The 21,462-nt window shown below is 34.7% G+C and overlaps 2 protein-coding genes across 4 annotated transcripts in view; one reads left to right on the top strand and one right to left on the bottom strand.

The window, feature by feature from the left end:
* Positions 1-412: 412 nt before the first annotated feature.
* On the bottom strand, positions 413-8,212 carry rragcb (Ras-related GTP binding Cb). 2 transcript variants are annotated; one of them, XR_013795160.1, is made up of 8 exons: positions 7,828-8,199; positions 6,498-6,701; positions 6,157-6,356; positions 5,045-5,159; positions 4,717-4,859; positions 3,375-3,523; positions 1,917-2,297; positions 413-1,875 (listed from the first exon to the last, which is right to left on the bottom strand). XR_013795160.1 is itself a non-coding variant. In XM_079591743.1 (7 exons), the coding sequence occupies exons 1-7, from the start codon at positions 8,011-8,013 to the stop codon at positions 2,119-2,121; spliced, it is 1,176 nt and encodes a 391-aa protein (XP_079447869.1). In that variant the 5' UTR covers positions 8,014-8,212; the 3' UTR covers positions 415-2,118. The 2 variants fall into 2 exon arrangements, 1 of the variants encoding a protein (XP_079447869.1); XM_079591743.1 differs by having other exon boundaries at positions 415-2,297; positions 7,828-8,212.
* Positions 8,213-8,622: 410 nt separating this feature from the next.
* Positions 8,623-21,462, top strand: part of trappc9 (trafficking protein particle complex subunit 9) — a 181,541-nt gene continuing 168,701 nt past the window's right edge. Inside the window, exons 1-7 of one of the 2 annotated variants that reach the window (XM_079589901.1) lie at positions 8,624-8,674; positions 10,041-10,641; positions 14,442-14,587; positions 16,202-16,327; positions 17,798-17,824; positions 18,902-19,023; positions 21,291-21,416. In XM_079589901.1, coding sequence (XP_079446027.1) covers positions 10,058-10,641; positions 14,442-14,587; positions 16,202-16,327; positions 17,798-17,824; positions 18,902-19,023; positions 21,291-21,416 — 1,131 coding nt within the window. In that variant the 5' untranslated portion in view covers positions 8,624-8,674; positions 10,041-10,057. Of the gene's footprint in view, positions 8,675-10,040; positions 10,642-14,441; positions 14,588-16,201; positions 16,328-17,797; positions 17,825-18,901; positions 19,024-21,290; positions 21,417-21,462 lie in introns of both variants that reach the window. The other variant, XM_079589902.1, reaches the window with a different exon arrangement.

Below are 21,462 nucleotides of genomic sequence, written 5' to 3'. Positions count from 1 at the left end.
CATCTGACACACACCACGACATTAAACCTTCAACAGCTTTAAGTTGATTCTCCAGCCTGTCTAACATGGCAACATGGAATGTCCTTCTGAAATGTTATAACTTTAGGGAAAAACTCCCACACACTCGCCACTTAGACATTTTGCTCAGGGACAGCATAACAGTTTGTTAATGAGTTAACAAAAGTTGAGTTGAACATTTACAAAAATTTAATTAATGTATTAAAAACAAATAGTGTTGCCTCTTAATTCATTATCTACTGCTGTTCTTTCCTTTTATATTCAGATTAGTTCCACTTATGCGTTTCAATTTGTCGAATTCAACGGACAGCGACATCTAGAGGTAACACACACGTGCGCGCGCGCCGCACACACACGCACGGGCGCACACACGCACACACGACTCAGACCAGGGCTCAAATGAATATAGCTTTAATTTATCAGCGTGCTCTGAGACAAAATATACCATAAGTAAACAAATATCCTTTTCTTGATATTTTACAAGTAATAATCTTTATAATTCAATCACAAAATTAATATCTTATTCTTTTACACTTTATTAGAAAAAAATAATAACACACACACTCATTCTACAATCACATTCAGCAGTGAGTTTCTTGTACACACATTTACATAGACACACACAGCCCACATTATATCAATTCAAGAAAGGGGAATTTTTGAATACGACTAAAACAATGAATCATCTAAGAAAAGGAAAAAAGGGTTATTTTGGACCCTGGGACTTGTCATATGAAAACATAATACCTTTATCTCATATTCAACAAACTTGAGCATTATTATTCTGTGTTCCACACGTATATCAGAACTGTGGAAAAACCGTTTAATGGGAAAACACACTCTTCCTGTTAGTCTGGGCTGATGCTTAAAAAAAAGTCTCTGTCTGTGATTCATTTTGCTGTAAGTTCACAGAAACATGATGACGTTCAAAAGCGTCTTTAGCCTTTTCTCCCTTTATTTTCCCTTTGTGTCGGTCAGGAGTAAATAACAGCGACAGCCAACACAATCACAGGACTGGCCAATATTAACAACTGCAATCTTAAAGACGGGGGTGGTCTGGGAATTTTGCTACAAAAAGATCTGTTTCATGGGTGAATCTAACATGTCCCGGTCATATTTCACCCCGAAATCAAAAGAATGAAATAGGAAAGATATTGCTTAAAGAAAATTAAGCCTATTTCTAATTTAGTCGTTACATTGTGACAATATTTTGATGAAAATTAAGCACAATTTTAACCAAATTCTTAATACTGTAAAAAACAAACAAACTGTATTCTCATTAAAAATGTGAACAATATATTATTTTGAATGGTAAAGAACTCATACATCACATATTTATCGTACAACATTTACACTGATTTAAATAATACAGTATTTATCACAATACAAATACTGCATTAAAGTAATGAAAAACTGAGAATTACAAAAAAGTTACCTTTCAGCAATTATGAGAATTTGGGTAAAATGTTTTTCGTTAAAAACAATGTAAACATTTTAATGCAGCTAAAAACGGGCTAAATTTTACAGAAGCAATTTTCTCATTTTGATTTTCTGGTGAAATGTCACTTGAACATGTTTGAGATTCACACTCAAACCACTGAAAAGTGGAATGTGCCTCGAAACGCAGTGAGCGCCATACCTAGACAGCACTTTTAGCCACCTTAAACACATAAGGATATATAAAAAAGGATAGGTTGCTCACTAGTTTTGAGTCTAGATTTGCTCAGTGTAACACCGTTTCATAGTGCCTCATTCTGTTGGCTAAACTACAGTTTTCCATTTCCCTCTATTACAACAGCTGATGTTGTGTTTGCACACAATCTCTCTCTCTCTCTCTCTCTCTCTCTCTCTCTCTCTCTCTCTCTCTCTCTCTCTCTCTCTCTCTCTCTCTCTCTCACACACACATACACACAAACACATCGAAATATCATAAAAAGCAGCAATGTAGTCTCTCCTGTATGAGTGTCCTGTTGTGTCTCTCAGGTCCTGGAACTGCAGGTATAACTAGAGAAACGCTCCAGTAATCTCACGTGTACCTTAGCGCATGTTCAGCGCACTAGTGTGAAGGCCCTGTGTTCTCAGAGGTCCGTGTGTCCTGGGTTAAACCAGGCTCCTGGGTGTACCGTTGAGCGCTGCTGATTTGAGCCGGGACAGGCCGTTACCGCTGCTGCTGGGGGGGCTGGACTGCACCGCCACTCCCGTCCTCTGGGTGGAGCTGCTCACCTCGAATACCTCGTGGATGGCCTTTCGAAAGCAGTGGAAGTTGTAGTCTATCAAACCTGTGGAAAATAGAGACATGAGATGAGATGTTCGGAATCGCATATTAACACACTACAGAATTTAATATGCAGAGACATCTTTAAGTAAGAAACAATACGGAGCCCATAAAGCGAGAAATATATTTCATTACCTTTTGCTCGCAAAACTTTTTTGTTCCCCAAGAAACTTTCTATTCGCTTGCAAATTCCCCCAAGAAACTTTACGTTTACTCGCAAAACATTTCTGTTCGCTCACAAAACATCTGCGTTCCACAGAGAAAACTTTTGCGTTCCCCCAAGAAACGTTACGTTTACTCTAAAAACATTTGCGCTCCTCTGAGAAACGTTGCTTTCGCTTGCAAAACTTTTTGTTCCCCAAGAAACGTTACGTTTACTCGCAAAACATTTGCGTTTCTCTGAGGAACTTTGCTTTCATTTGCAAAATTTTTGCGTACCCCAAGAAACTTTACGTTCGTTTGCAAAACTTTTGCGTTTCCGTGAGAAAAATGTTGCGTTACCCCAAGAAACTTTACGTTTACTCGCAAAACATTTGCGTTCCTGTGAGAAACTTTGCTTTTGCTTGCAAAACTTTTCAGTTCCCCAAAAGACTTTACATTTAATCACAAAACTGAATCGTTTCCCCAAAAAAATTCCTGTTCGCTCGCAAAACATCTGCTTTCCCCTGAGAAACCTTGTGTTCCCCCAATAAACTTTACGTTCCTCTGAAAAAAATTGCTTTCGCTCACAAAACGTTTGCGTTCCCCCAAGAAATATTCTGTTCACTCGCAAAACATTTGAGAAATGCAAAACATTTGAGAAATGCAAAACATTTGAGAAATGCAAAACATTTGCGTTACTGCAGAAAATGTTGCATCCCCCCCAATAAATTTTACTCGCAAAAAACTCAAATCGCAAAGTTTCTTGAAGGAACGAAAACATTTTACGAGCGAGCATCATCCAGTGCCTGCTTTATTTAGTGTGTGGAAGGAAAGTCAAATCAATCAAATAAACGACCCGCAGTCTAAATGACACTGTAACTTCAGTCATGTTGAAGTCGAAGTCATGCTGATGCTCTAGATTGAGCGCTCGTGCCTGTACCTTTCCTCTCGAAGCTCTCCTCTCTCAGGATGCAGACCAGAGCCAGGAACTTGGTGACCTCCTTCAGGTAAAGCACTGTGGTGTTGTTCAACTTTATGATGGCCAGAGACTCTTTATCATAAGCGTTACCGTTGCCGTCGTCTTTTAGACTATACATTCAACAAATGGACAAAACAAAAGGATACCATATATTACAATCATCTTATACAAGTTTGAAATAATAATATATATTTTAAAATAGTATATACAACTTTTTTTTCAGCAAGGATGCATTAAATTGAACAAAAGTGACAGTAAAGACATTTATAATGTTACAAAAGATTTGAATTTCAAATAAATGCTGTTCTTTTGAACTTTATATCCATCAACGAATCCTGAAAAAGATGTATCACGGTTTCTACAATAAATATATTCAAATAGAAAACAACAATATTTCACAATATTACAGTTTTTACTGCATTTTTTATTTAATAAACGCAGCATTAGTGAGCATAAAAGACTTCGGTAACACTTTACAATAAGGTTCATTAGTTAACATTAGTTGACTACCTTGTTTAAACATGAACTAAGAATGAACAACAATTCTACAGCATTTATTAATCTTAGTAGGGCTGTAAACGATTAATCGCGATTAATAGAATCCAAAATAAAAGTGTGTGTTTTCATAATATATGCGTGTGTATTGTGTATAATTATTTTGTGTATATAAATACACACACATGCATGTATACATTTAAGAAAAATGTGTTATTTATATATAAAATAGTTCTATTTATATATAATATAAAAATATATATGCAGTATATAAATGCAAATATTTCTCAAATATATACATGCATGTGTGTGTATTTATATACACAAAATAATTATACACAATACACACACATATATTATGAAAACACACACTTTTATTTTGGATTCGATTAATCGCGATTAATCGTTTACAGCCCTAAATCTTAGATAATATTAATTTCAACATTTACTAATACATTACTAAAATCAAAGGTTGTATTTGCTAACATTAGTTAACCCACTGTGAACTAACATGAACAAACAATGAACAGTTGGATTTTAATTAGCTAATATTATATTAACAAAGATTAATAAATACTGTAACATATGTATTGCTCATTGTTAGTAAATGTTAGTTAATACATTAACTAATGAACCTTATTGTAAACTGTTACCACGACTTTAATTTCTAAAAACATTAAAAACATCATACCGACCCCAAACTTTTGAATGCTAGTGTAAATAGAGCATTGCAGTGTAGTAAAGCTCAAGATCTTCAGGATGGACATAATCATCCGTTTTATGCTGTGTAACGTTGGCAGATTCTCACCCATAAATACACGAGACGTCGATGACGACATCGATCATGTCACAGCAGAGCTCGTACGACTGCATGTCCACCGGAGAACTGTCCGTGGCGATGTAGATCTTACTGACCACGTCGAACAGGAACGCTTTCTCAATCCCAGAATTCTGAGAGGGAACAACGCAAATATACACTTATCAGTTCTGTTATCTGTCTCTTATGTGCATCGATAAACACCAATAAAAGCATTTAGAGCAGAGACATTTGATCTAGAACGAGCTAAATCGGACATTAATGGATGCTGGAAGCATTCAAGAAGCAATCATTATGAGCAAAGCAGCAGTGTACATACAGAAATGAATATGTTGAGGAGGTTTTCCAGCGTTGGCAGTTGAGGGATGAGCTTCTGGACCACTTTACTGAAGGCCTCAAATATGGAGTGATCATAGATGCTGGTGAGATAGAAACTGAAACCAAACAAAGAGAAATATTGCTTATTAACATAACATATTCATTCATAATGCAAAAATTACCTTCAGAATGTCAGGAAATGAGCTTCAAAAGGAGATGATTTTAAACAATTTGCCTAATAAATTATGGTTTTGAAAACAACATAACAGTATAAAGATGGACATAAAGTGACGTGACACTTCCAATAAAGATTGTATCAATTACACCGTTACACCAGTAGGTGGCGACAAGAGACTGATAAACAAAATGTATTTGTCATTGAATCATTCCTTCAAGAGAGTCGTTCAAAAATGCTGATTCATCCAGTAATGAAGCAACTGAAGTCTTTATGAGCGAGTCATTGAATCTAAGTAAAAAACATTTTTCTCAAATAAATTCAATATTTTCAAATAGACTGCAGCAATTATCATTTTGTCAGAAACTCTAGAAAATTACATGTTATTGTTTAGTTGCCGGTTCAGAATTGTGGGAGAATCATGATCTCTATAAAAAAAAAAAAAAAAAAAAAATGTGATTCTCAATTTATCCAGATTCATGCTATTATCGTGTTATTTGAGTATTCATTTGTACACTATTACAGTATCAAAACGGTTCTCAAGTTTTTTTCATCTAAAATGTATATTTTATTTTAGATTTATTTTAATCCACAAAAACACATTTTAAGGGTTGCACTTAATTTGAAGGTGCCTTTGTTACGCTGTAATTATGCATTTAAGTACTAAGTATTATTAAGTAACACTATAGGATTAGGATCAGAGTTTGGTTTAGTTGCATGTAATTATGCATAATTTATAGTTATTACTATAATAACTACATGTGACATATGTATCAATGACACTGTAAAATAAAGTGTTACGATTTTAAGTTTTATTTAACAATAACAACACTGTTAATTACACAATCTCTGATGCATTATTTGATAGAATATCTCGGTAGCCTATCAAACACTCGGCATCTGTCATTAGACTGTATCGGTACATCAGGACAACCAACCTGAGGTGAAGCTTTTCCAGACTGGCGTCAGCTAGATCATCATTAGCTCTCTGATGAATGTCTCTCTGCGTCTCTATCTTATGATCGTCTGATAAACCGTCCACCTTATGTATAAACACCTCAAAATTGATCTCCGGGTTCACCCTGAATGCCCGCGACACTGTCAGATGTAGCCGCCCTAATGCTTCTACATAGTCATCCTACAGAGAGAGAGAGAGAGAAACACATCCATACATAATGTTAATAACAGCCAGGAATGGAACAAGGACAAATTAAAGTAAGCAATTTGAATGACAACCGCTCTTCAGAATCACTCTCATATTTTCCCGCCGTCGGTTTACCTGAGCATCAATGACAAAAATCAATGCGCCGGTGCCCCTGAAAATCATCTCGTAATCGAAGGTGGGGTCGAAAAAGTCCACCTGCCCTGGAAAGTCCCATATGTGAAAGTTCACGAAGGAGCTGCCGGAGATGTCGTCCTTGTAGATCTTGTTGGTGCTCTCCAGGAAGAGCGTCTCATTGGGAGACATCTTATGAAACACCACCTGAGATTCAAAACATGAACATATGGACATATAGATTACAAAACAAATCTGATTCTGATATAGTCAATACTTCACACAGTAATAAAACCATCTTACATAGGCCTATACACAAATGACAAAAATATTCTTTCATCCTAACACATAAAATGCGTTCCAGAGGCAAGAGATTTTAAGCAGCAAATATTATTTTGCAACTACAGGTTTACATACAACATTTGCAAAGCATCTCACTTGGTTATGTGAGGAGAACTAGCAGTTGTTCCATTCGAAATAAAAAAAACAAAGCATTTTTTTTTCTTTTGCAATAACATGCACTGATAAATTATGCATGATATGATCATATAAATTTATTAAGAAAGTAAACATTCACTTTAATTTCATGTTGACTTCAGTCAACAAATGTTCAATAAAAGCCCCATTCATCTGACCTGGAATAAAAATATAAAGGGGAAAAAATAATATTATGACAAGCGCTTGTATCATTACAGAACGGTTTGTTTTCATTACACATGAAAAATATAACAATAATAATATAGTAATACATAAATACATGATATAGGCTATAACAATTATAACGTATACATATAAATCTAATACTACAAATGAGAGTCTGATCAGAATGTCACATCTGTATTTTACAAAATAGGGGTAACCATGGTACTTTTGGTAATGTTATGATTTTGTGCACTACTATAATGTTACACTTACAAAAAGTACTAAACGTAATAACATAATATAAAACATACCGACCTTACAAGCAAGTAACGTTACTGTGAGGGTACAAGAGTACAGTGATGATTATGGTAATAATGATACTTTGAAATATACCGTTGTACTTCCAAGAATACCATAGTACTTTTAGAAATAAGGCACTATGAACATGTAAGTTACCATGGTATTCTCGAAAGCACTACGGTACACATCGAAGTACAAAAGTAACGTTACTATCATCTGATAGCACGATTGTACCATGGGACTGCCACAGTACGTTTTTGCAAGAAATTATATATCTTTTTATACTGTAATGTACTTCAAAGAACACCATGGTGTTATCATCGTGTCCAAAACCAGGGCATTACCATAGTACTTTTTTAGTTAGTGCAGTGCTGTATCCATGGGATCTGACCTTCTGGATGGAGGATTTCCCGCTTCTCCTCAGTCCCATCAGCAGGATTCTGGGTTTATTGTCTGCAGAAGGAGAGTTTTCCATGTTCTCCTGCATCATGTCCATGTTTTCCACGCCGTAGCCGAAATCTTTGGGGAAAGAGTCCACCAGGCTTCCGGCTAGCTGCTCCTCGTACTCCATCGACATGATTATAAATCTATATTTTAAGCTTTGAATCCCTTTGATCTGTCTATGATGACTTTGTAGGATCTGTTTGAGTAATTGAGGTGGTATCGGTGTGGATTAAATGTTTAGTTTGGATACAGATGAGGAGGTTTCATAGTGGGAAGCGGTTAGCTTGCTGCATGAACACAAACAAACGGGAAGCTGATCATATGACAGGCGCAGAGTAGGAACGCCTGCAGGCGAGCGGAAAGGTCTGACGCGTGAGCAGCCTCTGAGTGGAGCGGTCTCTCAGATGATCTCTCGTTCACAATCACAGTTTGGAAACATTTTCTGAATATATTATTACATGTTTGAAATACGATTAACATGTGCTATTCACAAGTTCAGTAATGTTTTCTTTCTTAAACTTTTAATTCCGTCATTTATTTGTTTGTAATGTAGAACAGGCACTGGAACATATATTATATTATATTATATTATATTATATTATATTATATTATATTATATTATATTATATTATATTATATTATATTATATTATATTATATTATATTATATTATTAGTAATGCATGTTGGAGCTCATCCAACAGGGGGCGCTTATAGACACGAGTATGAGTCACACGCCTCTCACAGACAGACAGTAGCAGAAGAAGCAGGAGCAGTGTTGACAGGAAGAGCGTTTGTGAGTAAAAACAAGCGTTTACACACACATTTTAAACGCATATAATTATTCTGTCAGCATTATTTTTTAGAATAAATCTTACACTTTATGTTGTGGGGTTTATAGCCTACTTTATTGCGCTGTTGTCACATTGATATCTGCTTTTGAATTTGAAGGTATTTCATTCAAACACGCCTTTGAAAACAGACCAAAATAAACAAATATGTTGCACACATATATCATTTTGAATGAATAAACAGCTATGATTGTTTCATGAAACAAATTTAATTAAAATAGGAACTCGATAAGGTTTCATTCAATGGTGAAACATTTGGCTGTTTGTTGTGCTGGTTTGTTTACAATGCTGCATGTTATAATGCATTCATGTTTTATTCAATTTATGTTTATGAATGTGTAACATATTACATATTTTGAGAATATTTCATGCATATATCTGTGCTATTTACAAGATTAGGCTACTAAACGTATTTCAGTAGTCCTTGTGTCAAGTGTTTTAAAATAAAGATTACACAGTAATTTTGTCAAATGTGAACCTTGAGGTAATTCGTAAAAGTTAATTTCAAGTGAAGAAAATGGATAAATAATTAGAGTTTGTGAAATATCAATAATTTCAGTAAGCCGTTATGCTCATCTTCCTGCTTTGGTAACTTTTGCAGATGTGGTTTTTATTGGAGAGTTTTCAGTTAAATTAAATTATTACTATTATTAATATACATATAGGTGTATATATATATATATATATATATATATATATATATATATATATATACATAGATATAGTGCCGTTCAAAAGTTTAGAATCAGTAAGTTTTAAAAATGTTTTTAAAAGAGGTCTTTTATGCTTATCAATATTGCATTTATTTGATTAAATGTCTTTACTGGCACTTTTGATCAATTTAATGCATCCTTGCTGAATAAAAGTATTAATTTAAAAAAAAAAAAAAAAAAGACCCCAAACATTTGAACGGCAGTGTATAATGCTACAACATTTTCTAATTCTGATAAATGTTGTTCTTTTGAACTTTCTATTCATCAAATAATCAAAATTTTTTTTTTACACAACTGTTTTCAACATTGCTAATAATAATATAAATGTTTCTTGAGCAGCAAATCCTCATATTAGAATGATTTCTGAAGGATCATGTGACACTGAAGACTGGAGTAATAATGTGAAAATTCAGTTTTGTATCACATGACTAAATTACATTTTACAATACATTCAAACAGAAAACAGTAATCTCTTTAATTGTAATAATATTTCAATATTTTTTTATATATAGCCTAGACCTGCAGTAGATCTTTTAGATCCCTTTTAATACTTGCCATAGTAAAATAACACATGGTTTTGTGTATTTTCCTCCTCTAGATTTCCTGTATGCAGACATGAGTGTCCCAGACTACATGCAGTGTGCTGAGGACCATCAGACGGTCCTGGTGGTGGTCCAGCCCGTGGGGATCGTCCCAGAGGACCAGTTCTTCCGCATCTACAAACGCATCGTCAGCGTGAGTCAGGTCAGCATACGGGACTCCCAGCGCGTCCTGTTCATCCGATACCGGCACCATTACCCCCCTGAGAACAACGACTGGGGCGACTTTCAGACTCACCGCAAAGTGGTGGGTCTCATCTCGGTCACCAGCTGCACCGCGGCCAAAGAGTGGCCCCAGACGTCAGACCGCTTCCACGGGCAGAAGGAGGTGTTCGGCTCCACGCTGTACGACTCGCGGCTGCTGGTGTTCGGCCTGCAGGGGGAGCTGGCGGAGCAGCAGCGCACAGATGTGGCCTTCTACCCCAGCTATGACGACTGTCCCGATGTGGAGAAGAGGGTGGAGGATTTCGTCGAGTCCATATTTATCGTCCTGGAGTCGAAAAGGCTGGACAGGGCAACCGATAAATCTGGCGATAAGATAACACTGCTGTGTGTGCCGTTCGAGAAGAAGGACTTTGTGGGGCTGGACACAGACAGCAGGTGAGTTTGGGTTCTGGGGATGTTCATTCAATTGATAAACTACTGAGAAATTCAGTTCAAATGATAAACTACTGAGAAATTAAACTTGTTTTTATTGGTGACCAGCATAATATTCAACCCATATTGGTTTTTCAGTAGTCGATGCTTATGTCTAGAGAAGGGTGGCTGGTGAAACTTCAATTACCATTTATTTATGATCCTGCTAATGCAAGCATCATTATTAGGGATGGACAATATAAAATAATCATATCAGTTATCAGCTAATATTAAAGCTGTTTTTATTATTTTTTTTTATTTAGGGGACCTTCACCATCATCTAATACTAATCTTAATCTTACACACTAATAATTTAATATCACGATTTAATGTAACTTTTGCAAATATCCTAATCTATATATATATATATATATATATATATATATATATATATATATATATATATACAGTGCTATGCATAAGTTTAGACACCCATGCTAAAGTTGACTAAAAAGAGGAATAAAAAATCATCTTTTGGAAATTGAACTTAATGCCTTAATTTAAAAAAATAGGAAAAATCCAACCTTTAAGGACACCAATTTTCGTTGTGAATGAATAATGTATCGTAAATAAATAAATGTTCTTCCTTAAAATACAGGGTGCATAAGTTTGGACACCCCTATGTTAAACTCCCATAGAGGCAGGCAGATTTTTATTTTTAAAGGCCAGTTACTTCATGGATCCAGGATACTCTGCATCCTGATAAAGTTCCCCTGGCCTTTGGAATTAAAATAGCCCCACATCATCACATACCCTTCACCATACCTAGAGATTGGCATGGTTTTATTTCAGTTAGCCTAACAGCTGGTTTGATTTGCATTGAGAGATGATCTTATGGAAAGTACTCCATGCCAATCTCCAGGTATAGTGAAGAGTGTGTGATGATGTGGGGCTATTTTAATTCCAGAGGCCAAGGGAACTTTATCAGGATGCTGAGTATCCTGGATCCATATAGTAACTGGCCTTTAAAAATAAAAATCTGCCTGCCTCTATGGGAATTTAACATAGGGGTGTCCAAACTTATGCACCCTGTATTTTAAGGAAGAACATTTATTTATTTACGATACATTATTCATTCACAAAGAAAATTGGTGTCCTTAAAGGTTGGATTTTTCCTATTTTTTTAAATTAAGGCATTAAGTTCAATTTCCAAAAGATGATTTTTTATTCCTCTTTTTAGTCAACTTTAGCATGGGTGTCTAAACTTATGCATAGCACTGTATATACATATATATATATACATTTATTTCTAGCATTTATATTAATAGGTTTTAATTATTGTTTTATTTTTTGACTATGGTTTCCCAAACCTTTTTGTCAGCTGAACCCATTTGGCATAACATATATATGGTACTTAAAGTATTTTAAATTAATATTTTAACAATTTATAAACACACATATGCATATTTACAGTTCTCTGATCTCAGTTAATGGTTTATATATTTATATATAATATATTTCAATATAATGTGTGTGTGTATACACACACTCACACACATTTATTTATTTATATTTATAAATAGTTTCTAGTGTTTTATTTAGAATTTATTTATTTTAATTAGTTTTTATATAATTAATAATTAGCTTTTTATAAACCCAGGAACGCCCTGCTGTTTCCTCACAAACTCTGATATAGACAAAATACTAGAAAATGTTAACATCGGCCGTTTATCAGTTATTATCCATAACAAGGAATATAATTGAAATATTGAAGGATCCCTAATCACCATTAATGTTGTTTATACTTGCAGTTTTTGGACAAAAAAAAGAGTATTAAACTGGTGTGTAATTCATCCTAAGTTTAGACTGAATTTCACAGCGGTAAACACTGGATTCCCAGGAGTCCCACAATATGATGGTTTTGCCTGTAGGTCAACCGTGCATGATCTTCTGTCCTGTTTCATGAGTTTTGCCTCTTTTTTTTTTTCATGGTTGTTTTTTTCTTCCCTTCTCTTGGTTTGCCTTGTTTTATTTGTCTTTCTTCTTTTCTTTCATACTGTCCTGTGAGTTTATTATGGGGTGTGAAAAGGTGAGCCGGTAGTTCTGTCTCCTGCTTTAGTTCATTACCTGATCAGCCTCCTCCTCTCCCCTTCAGTGACACACTGCTTGGACCTCGATTCTCTTGTGTCTCGGTTTAGAGTAGAAAGGTCAAACTCATTTTTGTGATGGAAATCGATGTGCAGGAACGTTAAAAAAGAGCTTTCCGCCGCGTGTAATCTTTGCGTCCTCATGTCGTCTTTGAGTCGATTGTTTAAAGGTGAAATATGGGCAAGATTCTCGGGGTCCTGGTGCCTGACAGGGTCAAGTGTTTGATCAAGTATATACGTCACTCTCTCAGGTCTGCTTTAACTGCAGAAGTTCATGGATGCCATTCAGCAATTCATGAGGGATTGCACGCAAAGCTTTGTGCTCATCTCATCTACGGTCGCAGCATGAATTTGAATATGGCATCCATTTCTAAATATAATCTGAGTTTAGTTGTGTTTGCTCCATTGTAGGATGTAGGTTAATCTGCAGTTAAATATAGATTCTTTATAAATATGATTTTAATTAAAGAAATAATATTACTATTCGTTTTTAATATATTTGTGTTTAACATATAATACTAAATATTGAATTAATACTTTATATATTATTCAATCAATATTAGGGATTCATGAATATAGACATTCTGGATAATAATATAATATACACATTATGTGTTTATAAATATTATATAATATAATATACACATTATGTGTTTATAAATATTATGTAAATTAATGTAAAGCAATAATATTAATAATTCAATTTTAAATATATTTGTATTTATACTAATAGGATATTAAAGTAATACTTCATATGTTATTTATCATTATTAGGGATTCATTGATATGTACATTTTGGCTAATATAATATAATATAATATAATATAATATAATATAATATAATATAATATAATATAATATAATATAATATAATATAATATAATATAATATAGGCTAATGCATTGTAAATAAGCATTGCAACTTGTATTATACTCCTACATATAAGTTATTGCCTTTAACTGTTTTGCTGTGTGAAGTTTAAGCTATTGATCGTTAATTAAAATAATAATCTTGCATTCACACTAGAGTTCCAACCTGGCATTGAATATTTAAAGATTTAGTTAACAGTTTTGTAATCAGTCATAGGACAAAAAATATGCTGCTTGAATTGGAAAAACTGTTACTGATCATTTAATTTTATTAGATGGTCACTGTTATTTCATCCCTATATTTATAAGTATATATTTATGAAAGTAAAAATATGTTTCTCTTCTGTCTAACTCTCTCTTGAATAACACTTGACCCTCTTGCACACTATCTATAGGGGTCCTTCCACCACAGTTTTACCTCCTCATGTTTATAAACATAAATCCTTTATTTTTTTAGTTCCCTCATTCCCATGGGATAGACATCAAGATGCTTTTTGCTCCCTTTAGCTGAAATCCCCAGCGTTTTGCCTGTGCACCCCCTTCCCTCCGCATCCATCTCTTCACCTCCAGCTTCCCTCTCTGTCTGTAAACACCGGGCTAAGACAGAAGACAAAGCTTAATGCAAAACCACATCAGCATATTTGTGCTCCATATAAGGCGAGCCAAATGAGACGACATCGATCCACCGCTGATAAAAGATCTTGAATTAAACATGGCTGACGTCACCTGCACTTGGCTGCGAGCGTTGATGAAGAGCTGAGCTGTGTGTGTGTAAGCGCTGAGTGTTTATCTGACTGCTCTTCCTCAGGCACTATAAGAAGCGCTGCCAGGGCCGCATGAGGAAGCACGTGGGGGATCTGTGTCTGCAGGCCGGGATGCTGCAGGACGCCCTGGTGCATTATCACATGGCCGTGGAGCTGCTGCGCTCTGTCAATGACTTCCTGTGGCTGGGAGGTAAGATGAATGATTCATAGGGTGTGTTCACACTGGTTTCACTGTTCACACGGTTCATTTGAATAAGTGTGAACGCTGCCATCCGAGCCCTGGTGCACACACACCAAACAAGCAAACCCAAACCCACATTTTTCAGGGGGATATATGATATATCTGAAATATGAACGCAACATTTACTAAAGACCATGAACCAAAAACAGGACGTGATGTCATAACCGTAAAAAGGACAGAATGCTCAAGCATACCTGGTTCTTCTTCATAGGAGCTGCGTTTCCAATCTCAGTTCGGTTCAGGCATCGCAACCACCGTCTCCTTTCAGCAGATCTTCGTTTGTGTGTGTAACGGTAACGGAGGAGTGCCTGGTGCTGTTTTGACTTCTTTACACATTTTCTAAGCTTTTCGTGAGTTCTTAGCCGGTAAAAATATATAATATGTACGCACAACACATACAACAAGCCCGTTTAGCCCAACACACAGCACTGTTTTTGATGTTTGGTAAGTTCTGTTGCAAAATATTCCACAAAATATACATCATAAAAGCTGTATATTTTAGCTTTTTTGTTTTGTATGTTTAGGTTCGATTTTAAAAATGAGAGTGTGAACGCTAAGCGAACAAGGATGAAATATAATATTTTCTTTTTCGGTCCGGACCAAAAGAACCAAGAGAACTGAACTACAAGTGTGAACACACCCTTAGACTTCAGTATTTTAGTATCATTGAGACACTATTTTAGATAAGTATTGTATTTTGAATTGTTTAATTTTTATATGTTCTGATTTTATTTTTATTTTAGTTAAAGTTTTAGTATTTTGTTTGGTAAAATAGGTCAATATAAGTCTTATTAATAGTTGTTTTAGTTTGAAAAAAATAAATAAATAAATATATCTATCTCTCTCTCTCTCTCTCTCTCTCTCTCTCTCTCTCTCTCTCTCTCTCTCCCTCTCTCTCTCTCTCTCTCTCTATATATATATATATATATATATATATATATATACATAAAATTAAAAATAATATATACGGTATATTCTTTTTATTGCATACATAATGCATGTTAAAAATAACCTATAAAGTTTCTGTAATAATACTAATACTATATATATAAAAAAAATATTTATATATATATATATATATATATATATATATATATATATATATATACAGTATATATGTTTTATTATTTGTTTTAGGTAACCATAATAACCCAAATATGTAAAGGTGGCCATTTCCTCAAATGTGAGAGTGGCATGAGAAACCAGTATTACAACATCTAGGCTCTTTGAAGACTAGTATTACAGGAACTATACAAGCATTATGTAACTATCACATTATAGTATCACCTCAAGTACAACCACAACACTCCAACATTACTGCATGAATCTGGTGTGATAGAATCACTTACATGCCTGAGGAAAGTTAAACCCAATCTTTAAACTCGTGATGACCAGCTAACAGAGTAAACCCAGTCACTTTCATCACTTTCATCACTTTCTCCAACACTTCAACTCCAAGCAGCGGAGACCTTCTCAGTCTGTGCCCGAATGGATCTTGCTTTCCCATAGACCTGCATGACTGATGAGTTAGAAGAGTGAAAGTGTTTCTGTTTTGTTCCTCAGCTGCTTTGGAGGGACTGTGTTCTGCGTCTGTCATCTTCCATTACCCAGGAGGCACTGCGGGGAAGAGCGGAGCCCGTAAACCTGGCGTCTCCTCTGCTGCCGACGCTGGGAAGAGACACAGACCTGGTCAGTGCGGTCAGACACATCTGTAGCGTCCCTTTTTATCTGACTAAACTAAAAACATCAAGATGATCCATGATTTTGTTCTTCATACTTTTGTTTTGGTTGCTTGAGTGATTCTGGAGTTCATATTTACTTGTAATTCTGGGGGATAACATTATTGTAGACCTTTTGCATATCTTTGCTTTGATTCATTCATAATGAGACAATTATGTGTGATTTGCAAAACGTTTTCTTTGCACACGCAAGGGTCTCCTATGGAAACTCAATATGTTTTTAATTACAACATGAATAAATGTGTGTGGATGAGATTATGTGTGAATGAGGTTGGATGTCTCTTGTGTGTCTCAGATGTTATTTACTGCTCTTGGTTTGATGTTTGTTTCTTTAATAAAACATCCTCTGGAGTGAATCATCACCTTTTCTTCGCAGAAAGCAGCAGAAGTGTTTAGTCTAAACCAGAGACAGTCATTATTAATGCTCATTCTCATCCTGAGTCAGTTCTGCTGATCTAGAACAGGAGCGTGAGAGTTCGAGAGCACAACACACGACAAATGTGCTGTTCTGTTCTGTTCTTTTCCTATCTTTTTTTTTCCCTTTCATTTCCCAAATTTCCTTTTCCGAATTTTCTTTTCTGAATTTCCTTTCCTGAATTTCTTTCTTTCTGAATGGATTTAATTGATTTTGTCACATTAATTTGCATGTATATACAGTGCAGAAGCCTGAAAACACTATAACATAATATTTGAACTCATTAACGGGTGTATCGTTCATTCACATTTGTTTCATTCTCGTTTCATTTGCTAATTAATCCACTGTGGTGAGGTTTGCTCTACAGATTTATGTCTAAAAGTGCTTCATAAAGTATTTGCAAACTTAAGCCACACTTAAATTGAACGTACAATTTGTCAAACCAAATGGCATTTATTTTAAAGACATTTTTAAAATTTTAAAGTAATTTGTAAAACATTTTAAATTTATTTGTTTAAAGTTATACATTTAAAATGTATTTGTAAATAAATTTTAAAGTAAGACATGTTTTATTTTAAAGTAAAACATTTGACAAAAATGACATTTCACATTTTTCATAAATGAAACAAATAGATGCTGTTCAAAATATAGAGAAAAGCTCTTGATTTGTACAGATGCCGTTTGGTTTGATTTTAAGTGTCCAAAGACTTTTTTTAAGGCTTTTTTTTAGGAATATTAACATTGAAAACTAAGAGAACGAATCATGTTTAAGCTTGCATGCTTCCTCGATGTCTGTTAACATAGAGTCCATCACGTCTCAGTTCTGCATGTCTGCTTGTCACCGCTGTTGAACTGACGGCTTTTTCACAATGCCAGGATCATAACAGACCATTTAGTGCCCTGATGTGTGCTGTACTAACACGGCTTACCATGAACTGCAGCTTGTGCCAAGAGTGAACCAGGCTCTCTCTCTGTCTCTCTCTGTCTCTCTGTCTGTGTCTTCAGGCGCTCAAGAAGTTCTCATTGATCCAGGTACAGTAAAGCACACGTGTAGCCTGCCCGTTTGTGCTCTTGTGATGTAGTTTTAGTTCCTTTGTTGTGCTTGTGCATGTGTGCAGGTGTTTGGTGGCCTTTTGTGTTTCTGATCTGATGCAAATGAAAATATCTGCAGTGATTCCAGTGCATGGATGTGAATCCTTACTTTAAAATCCAGCTGAAAGGATTTATAGCTGTTTTTTTTTGCAATCATTAGATGTGATGTTTTTTGTGTCTAATTTTTTTATCAGGTCAATGACTGATTCCCCATTACAAAATCTGCAGTGCAGACACTTACTGATCAAATAGTTTTGTGCTTTTTATGATAATGCTTAGCTATTAAGAATAACTAACTTAATAGTAACTAATGAACTCATGATTGATGTTGTTGATGATAGATCTTATACACACAGGCTTAACTTGTTGTTTATTCTAATAAACTCTACGACATCTGCTCTTTGCTGACACTAGAGGTCAGTGTTTGTTTGCCATTTGAGTTATATGATCACAAACAGACTTAATTTGCATAGCAAAATCAATAGATTCAATATTTTAAATGGATTTCTCATTACTTTAAAGAGTTTGGAAGTTAAAACCAACAGTACAGATACAGAACTTTATTTATGAAAAATTCCAAAGGTACAGGAGGTTATTAAACTGTAATGAAAGATTATGCACAGATGAATCGTTCCCGATAAGACCAGGGATATGGATTAAGTAAACAGGGTGAATTTGTTCTCTCTCTTTTTAATAAACGCCCTGAGTGTGTAATTATTTTTCTCATTCCTCTAAACATGTTTCTTGATGACTTTCATATTTAATGCAAGAAATTGCTTGTCGAGTTCCTGGTCTTGCATCAGACAAATGGGCTCATTTGCAGCATCTCATATCTCAGAGCTGTTAAATGCTAAATAAAATCTTTAGTATTATTACAGACCTTTGGCTTTTTAACATTTGAAAGTTAGGTAGCATGAATGCAAGCATTGCATTAGCATGCCGAGAACAGAATGAACTTTCTTTTCATTTATCATGGTGCATTAACGTTGGTTCTCTCTCTCTTGTCTTCCTGTCTAGGCGCTCTGACGACCAATGGCATCAGTGCAGACACGAGCGCCGAGATCGGCCGAGCCAAGAACTGCCTGAGTCAGGAGGACATCATTGACAAATACAAGGAGGCCATCTCTTACTACGGCAAGGTAACGTCATGCACAGGAATGTGAGAGTGTGTTCTGCTGTCTGAGAGGATGTTCTCTCATGTGGAGGGGCAGTTTTGTTTTCAAGAAGCAGCCATGTTCACAAAGCCAATAAAAACATTATTATTGTGAAATATTATTTCCATTTAAATTAACTGATTTCTATGTGAATATATATTCCTGTGATCAAAGCTGAATTTTCAGCATCATTACTCCAGTCTTCAGTGTCACGTGGTCCTTCAGAAATCATTCTAATATGATGATTTGATACTCAAGAAACAGTTTATGATTATTATTATCAATGTTGAAAACAGTTGTGCTGCTTTATATTTTTTTTATATTTTTGTGGAAATCATGTGGATGTATTTTTTTCAGGATATTTTTATAATATTATAAATGTCTAATTTATCTTTGCAGAAACAGCTTTATAAACAGTTTTGGCTCTAAACTCTGGGTAACATTTTATTACTGGGGTTCATTTGTTAACATTAACTACATTAGTTAAAATAAACTAGCAATATTGCAACATTTACTGATACATTGTTAAAATCTAAATATTGATTAGTTATTTAATTAATTATTATTATTTAGTGGGCCTGAGCTAACAATGAACAGTTTTTTTTAAACTAACGTTAGCAAAGATGAATAAATACTGCCACAAATGTACTGTTAATTGTTAGTTTATGTTAACATTAACTAATGGGACCTTTATCAAATGTTACCCAAATCAGGCATGGTTCGTTTAAACGCAAAATCGTTTAATAATGAAACTGTAATTTTTGATTAAACATGACCATAATAAGTAACACGTCTTTTAAAAGCCTTGCGTTATAGTGATTTTCCCCCAGTTAAGGGAGTTTTAAGCACACATTTCTCCGTGCCGTGCCTAACAACGCTCTTTTGCTGTGGTAAAACCACTTTAACACGCAGCTTCGTTGTGGGACATTGTTTTATTAAACACTCAAAGTTGCGTTTCATTATTCATTAGCTCTCGCTCTGAGATGGCAAATGTTTTATGCAGGTGTTTTACCCAAAATGGCTCTGCTGATGTGCGTCTCACAGCAAATAGCCCCTAGAGATGGTCTAGATTCTGGAATTAAAATATCTTTGTATGGTGCATTTTAAACTCAGTGTTCCTGGCTCATGTAAAGTCAAGTATTTGACCCCAGTGTTGTGAATGGAGTCGCTCGTGCAGTCCCGGCCGGTCTCATTTCTGCCACATCACACCAGCAGGGGGCACTGCAGCCTTGCTCACGCAGATTTGAACACAGCACTTTGTGCCGCTGACCACTGCTGAGCTTTGATTTTCAAATATGATGACACATCCTGAAGAGGCACAACGGCATGACCTTTCTCTGACCCTCAGGTCTTTTCTTTATATTTTAGTCAGTGAGTTTCAGTGCTGCAATTTATTATCCGGATGGTCTCAGAGAGAGTGCAGTTTTTACAGTCTGAAATTATATTTCAGCGTGATTGAAATGTCAGCATGATATGGCCATTTGTGCAAAACTGTTGTGCAATCAAAACCATATTTCTTATTGTATTAACTTAATTAAATTATTACAAATAAAAAAATAATTCCTGAACAGAGGCACACACAAGGTGACGTTTTTTTGAACCTCAATTTTTTTTGCCATTTATATTTTAATCAGTGAACCTCAATATTGCAAGTTATTGCCTTTATGTGATTTTTACAATCTGAAATTGTAATGGCAATTTGATTTAAAATATCAAAATGATCTGGCCATTTATATTAAATATGAAAAAAAACCTAAAGAAAATATTGCACTATTTATTTATTATTGTATAACAATATTATTTTAATACTATCAAATTAATAATTTGATCATATAATTTAATTATTTTTTTATTTTATTTATTTAATAATATTTAGTAAAATTCATCATTTAATTTTATATATATATATATATATATATATATATATATATATATATATATATATATATACATTTTTAAATGATAAAAATATATATTTTTTTTAAATTAGTACATTTATTAAATTGTAAAAAAACAATTACACATCTAATACATTTATAACATATTTGTTTTATTAAAATAAATGTATATATATTTTTATTAAGCTTAAATTGCTCTAATGGAATATATTTGTGGGCTGGGCCATGATTAATTACATTAATTAATTTTTTCTAAAAAAAATATTTACATGAATAATTAAGGCACTAAATTAAGGCTTTAAAGTTGACAGCTCATAAGTCATAAAAAGGCAAATCTTGTTGTCTGTCTTCCAGTATAAGAGTGCTGGAGTGATTGAGCTGGAGGCCTGTATTAAGGCCGTCAGAGTCTTGGCCATTCAGAAGCGAGCCATGGAGGCGTCTGAGTTCCTGCAGAACGCGGTTTACATCAACCTCGGCCAGGTGAGCGCATGTACAACAATGTTCAGTCAAACCGCAACAAGTCAGT

The sequence above is a fragment of the Phoxinus phoxinus genome, assembly GCF_949152265.1.
Source record: "Phoxinus phoxinus genome assembly, chromosome: 19".
Classification (NCBI taxonomy): Eukaryota; Metazoa; Chordata; class Actinopteri; order Cypriniformes; family Leuciscidae; genus Phoxinus; species Phoxinus phoxinus.
Note: the sequence above shows the minus strand (reverse complement) of the source record. Positions and strands in the feature narration are given on the sequence as shown.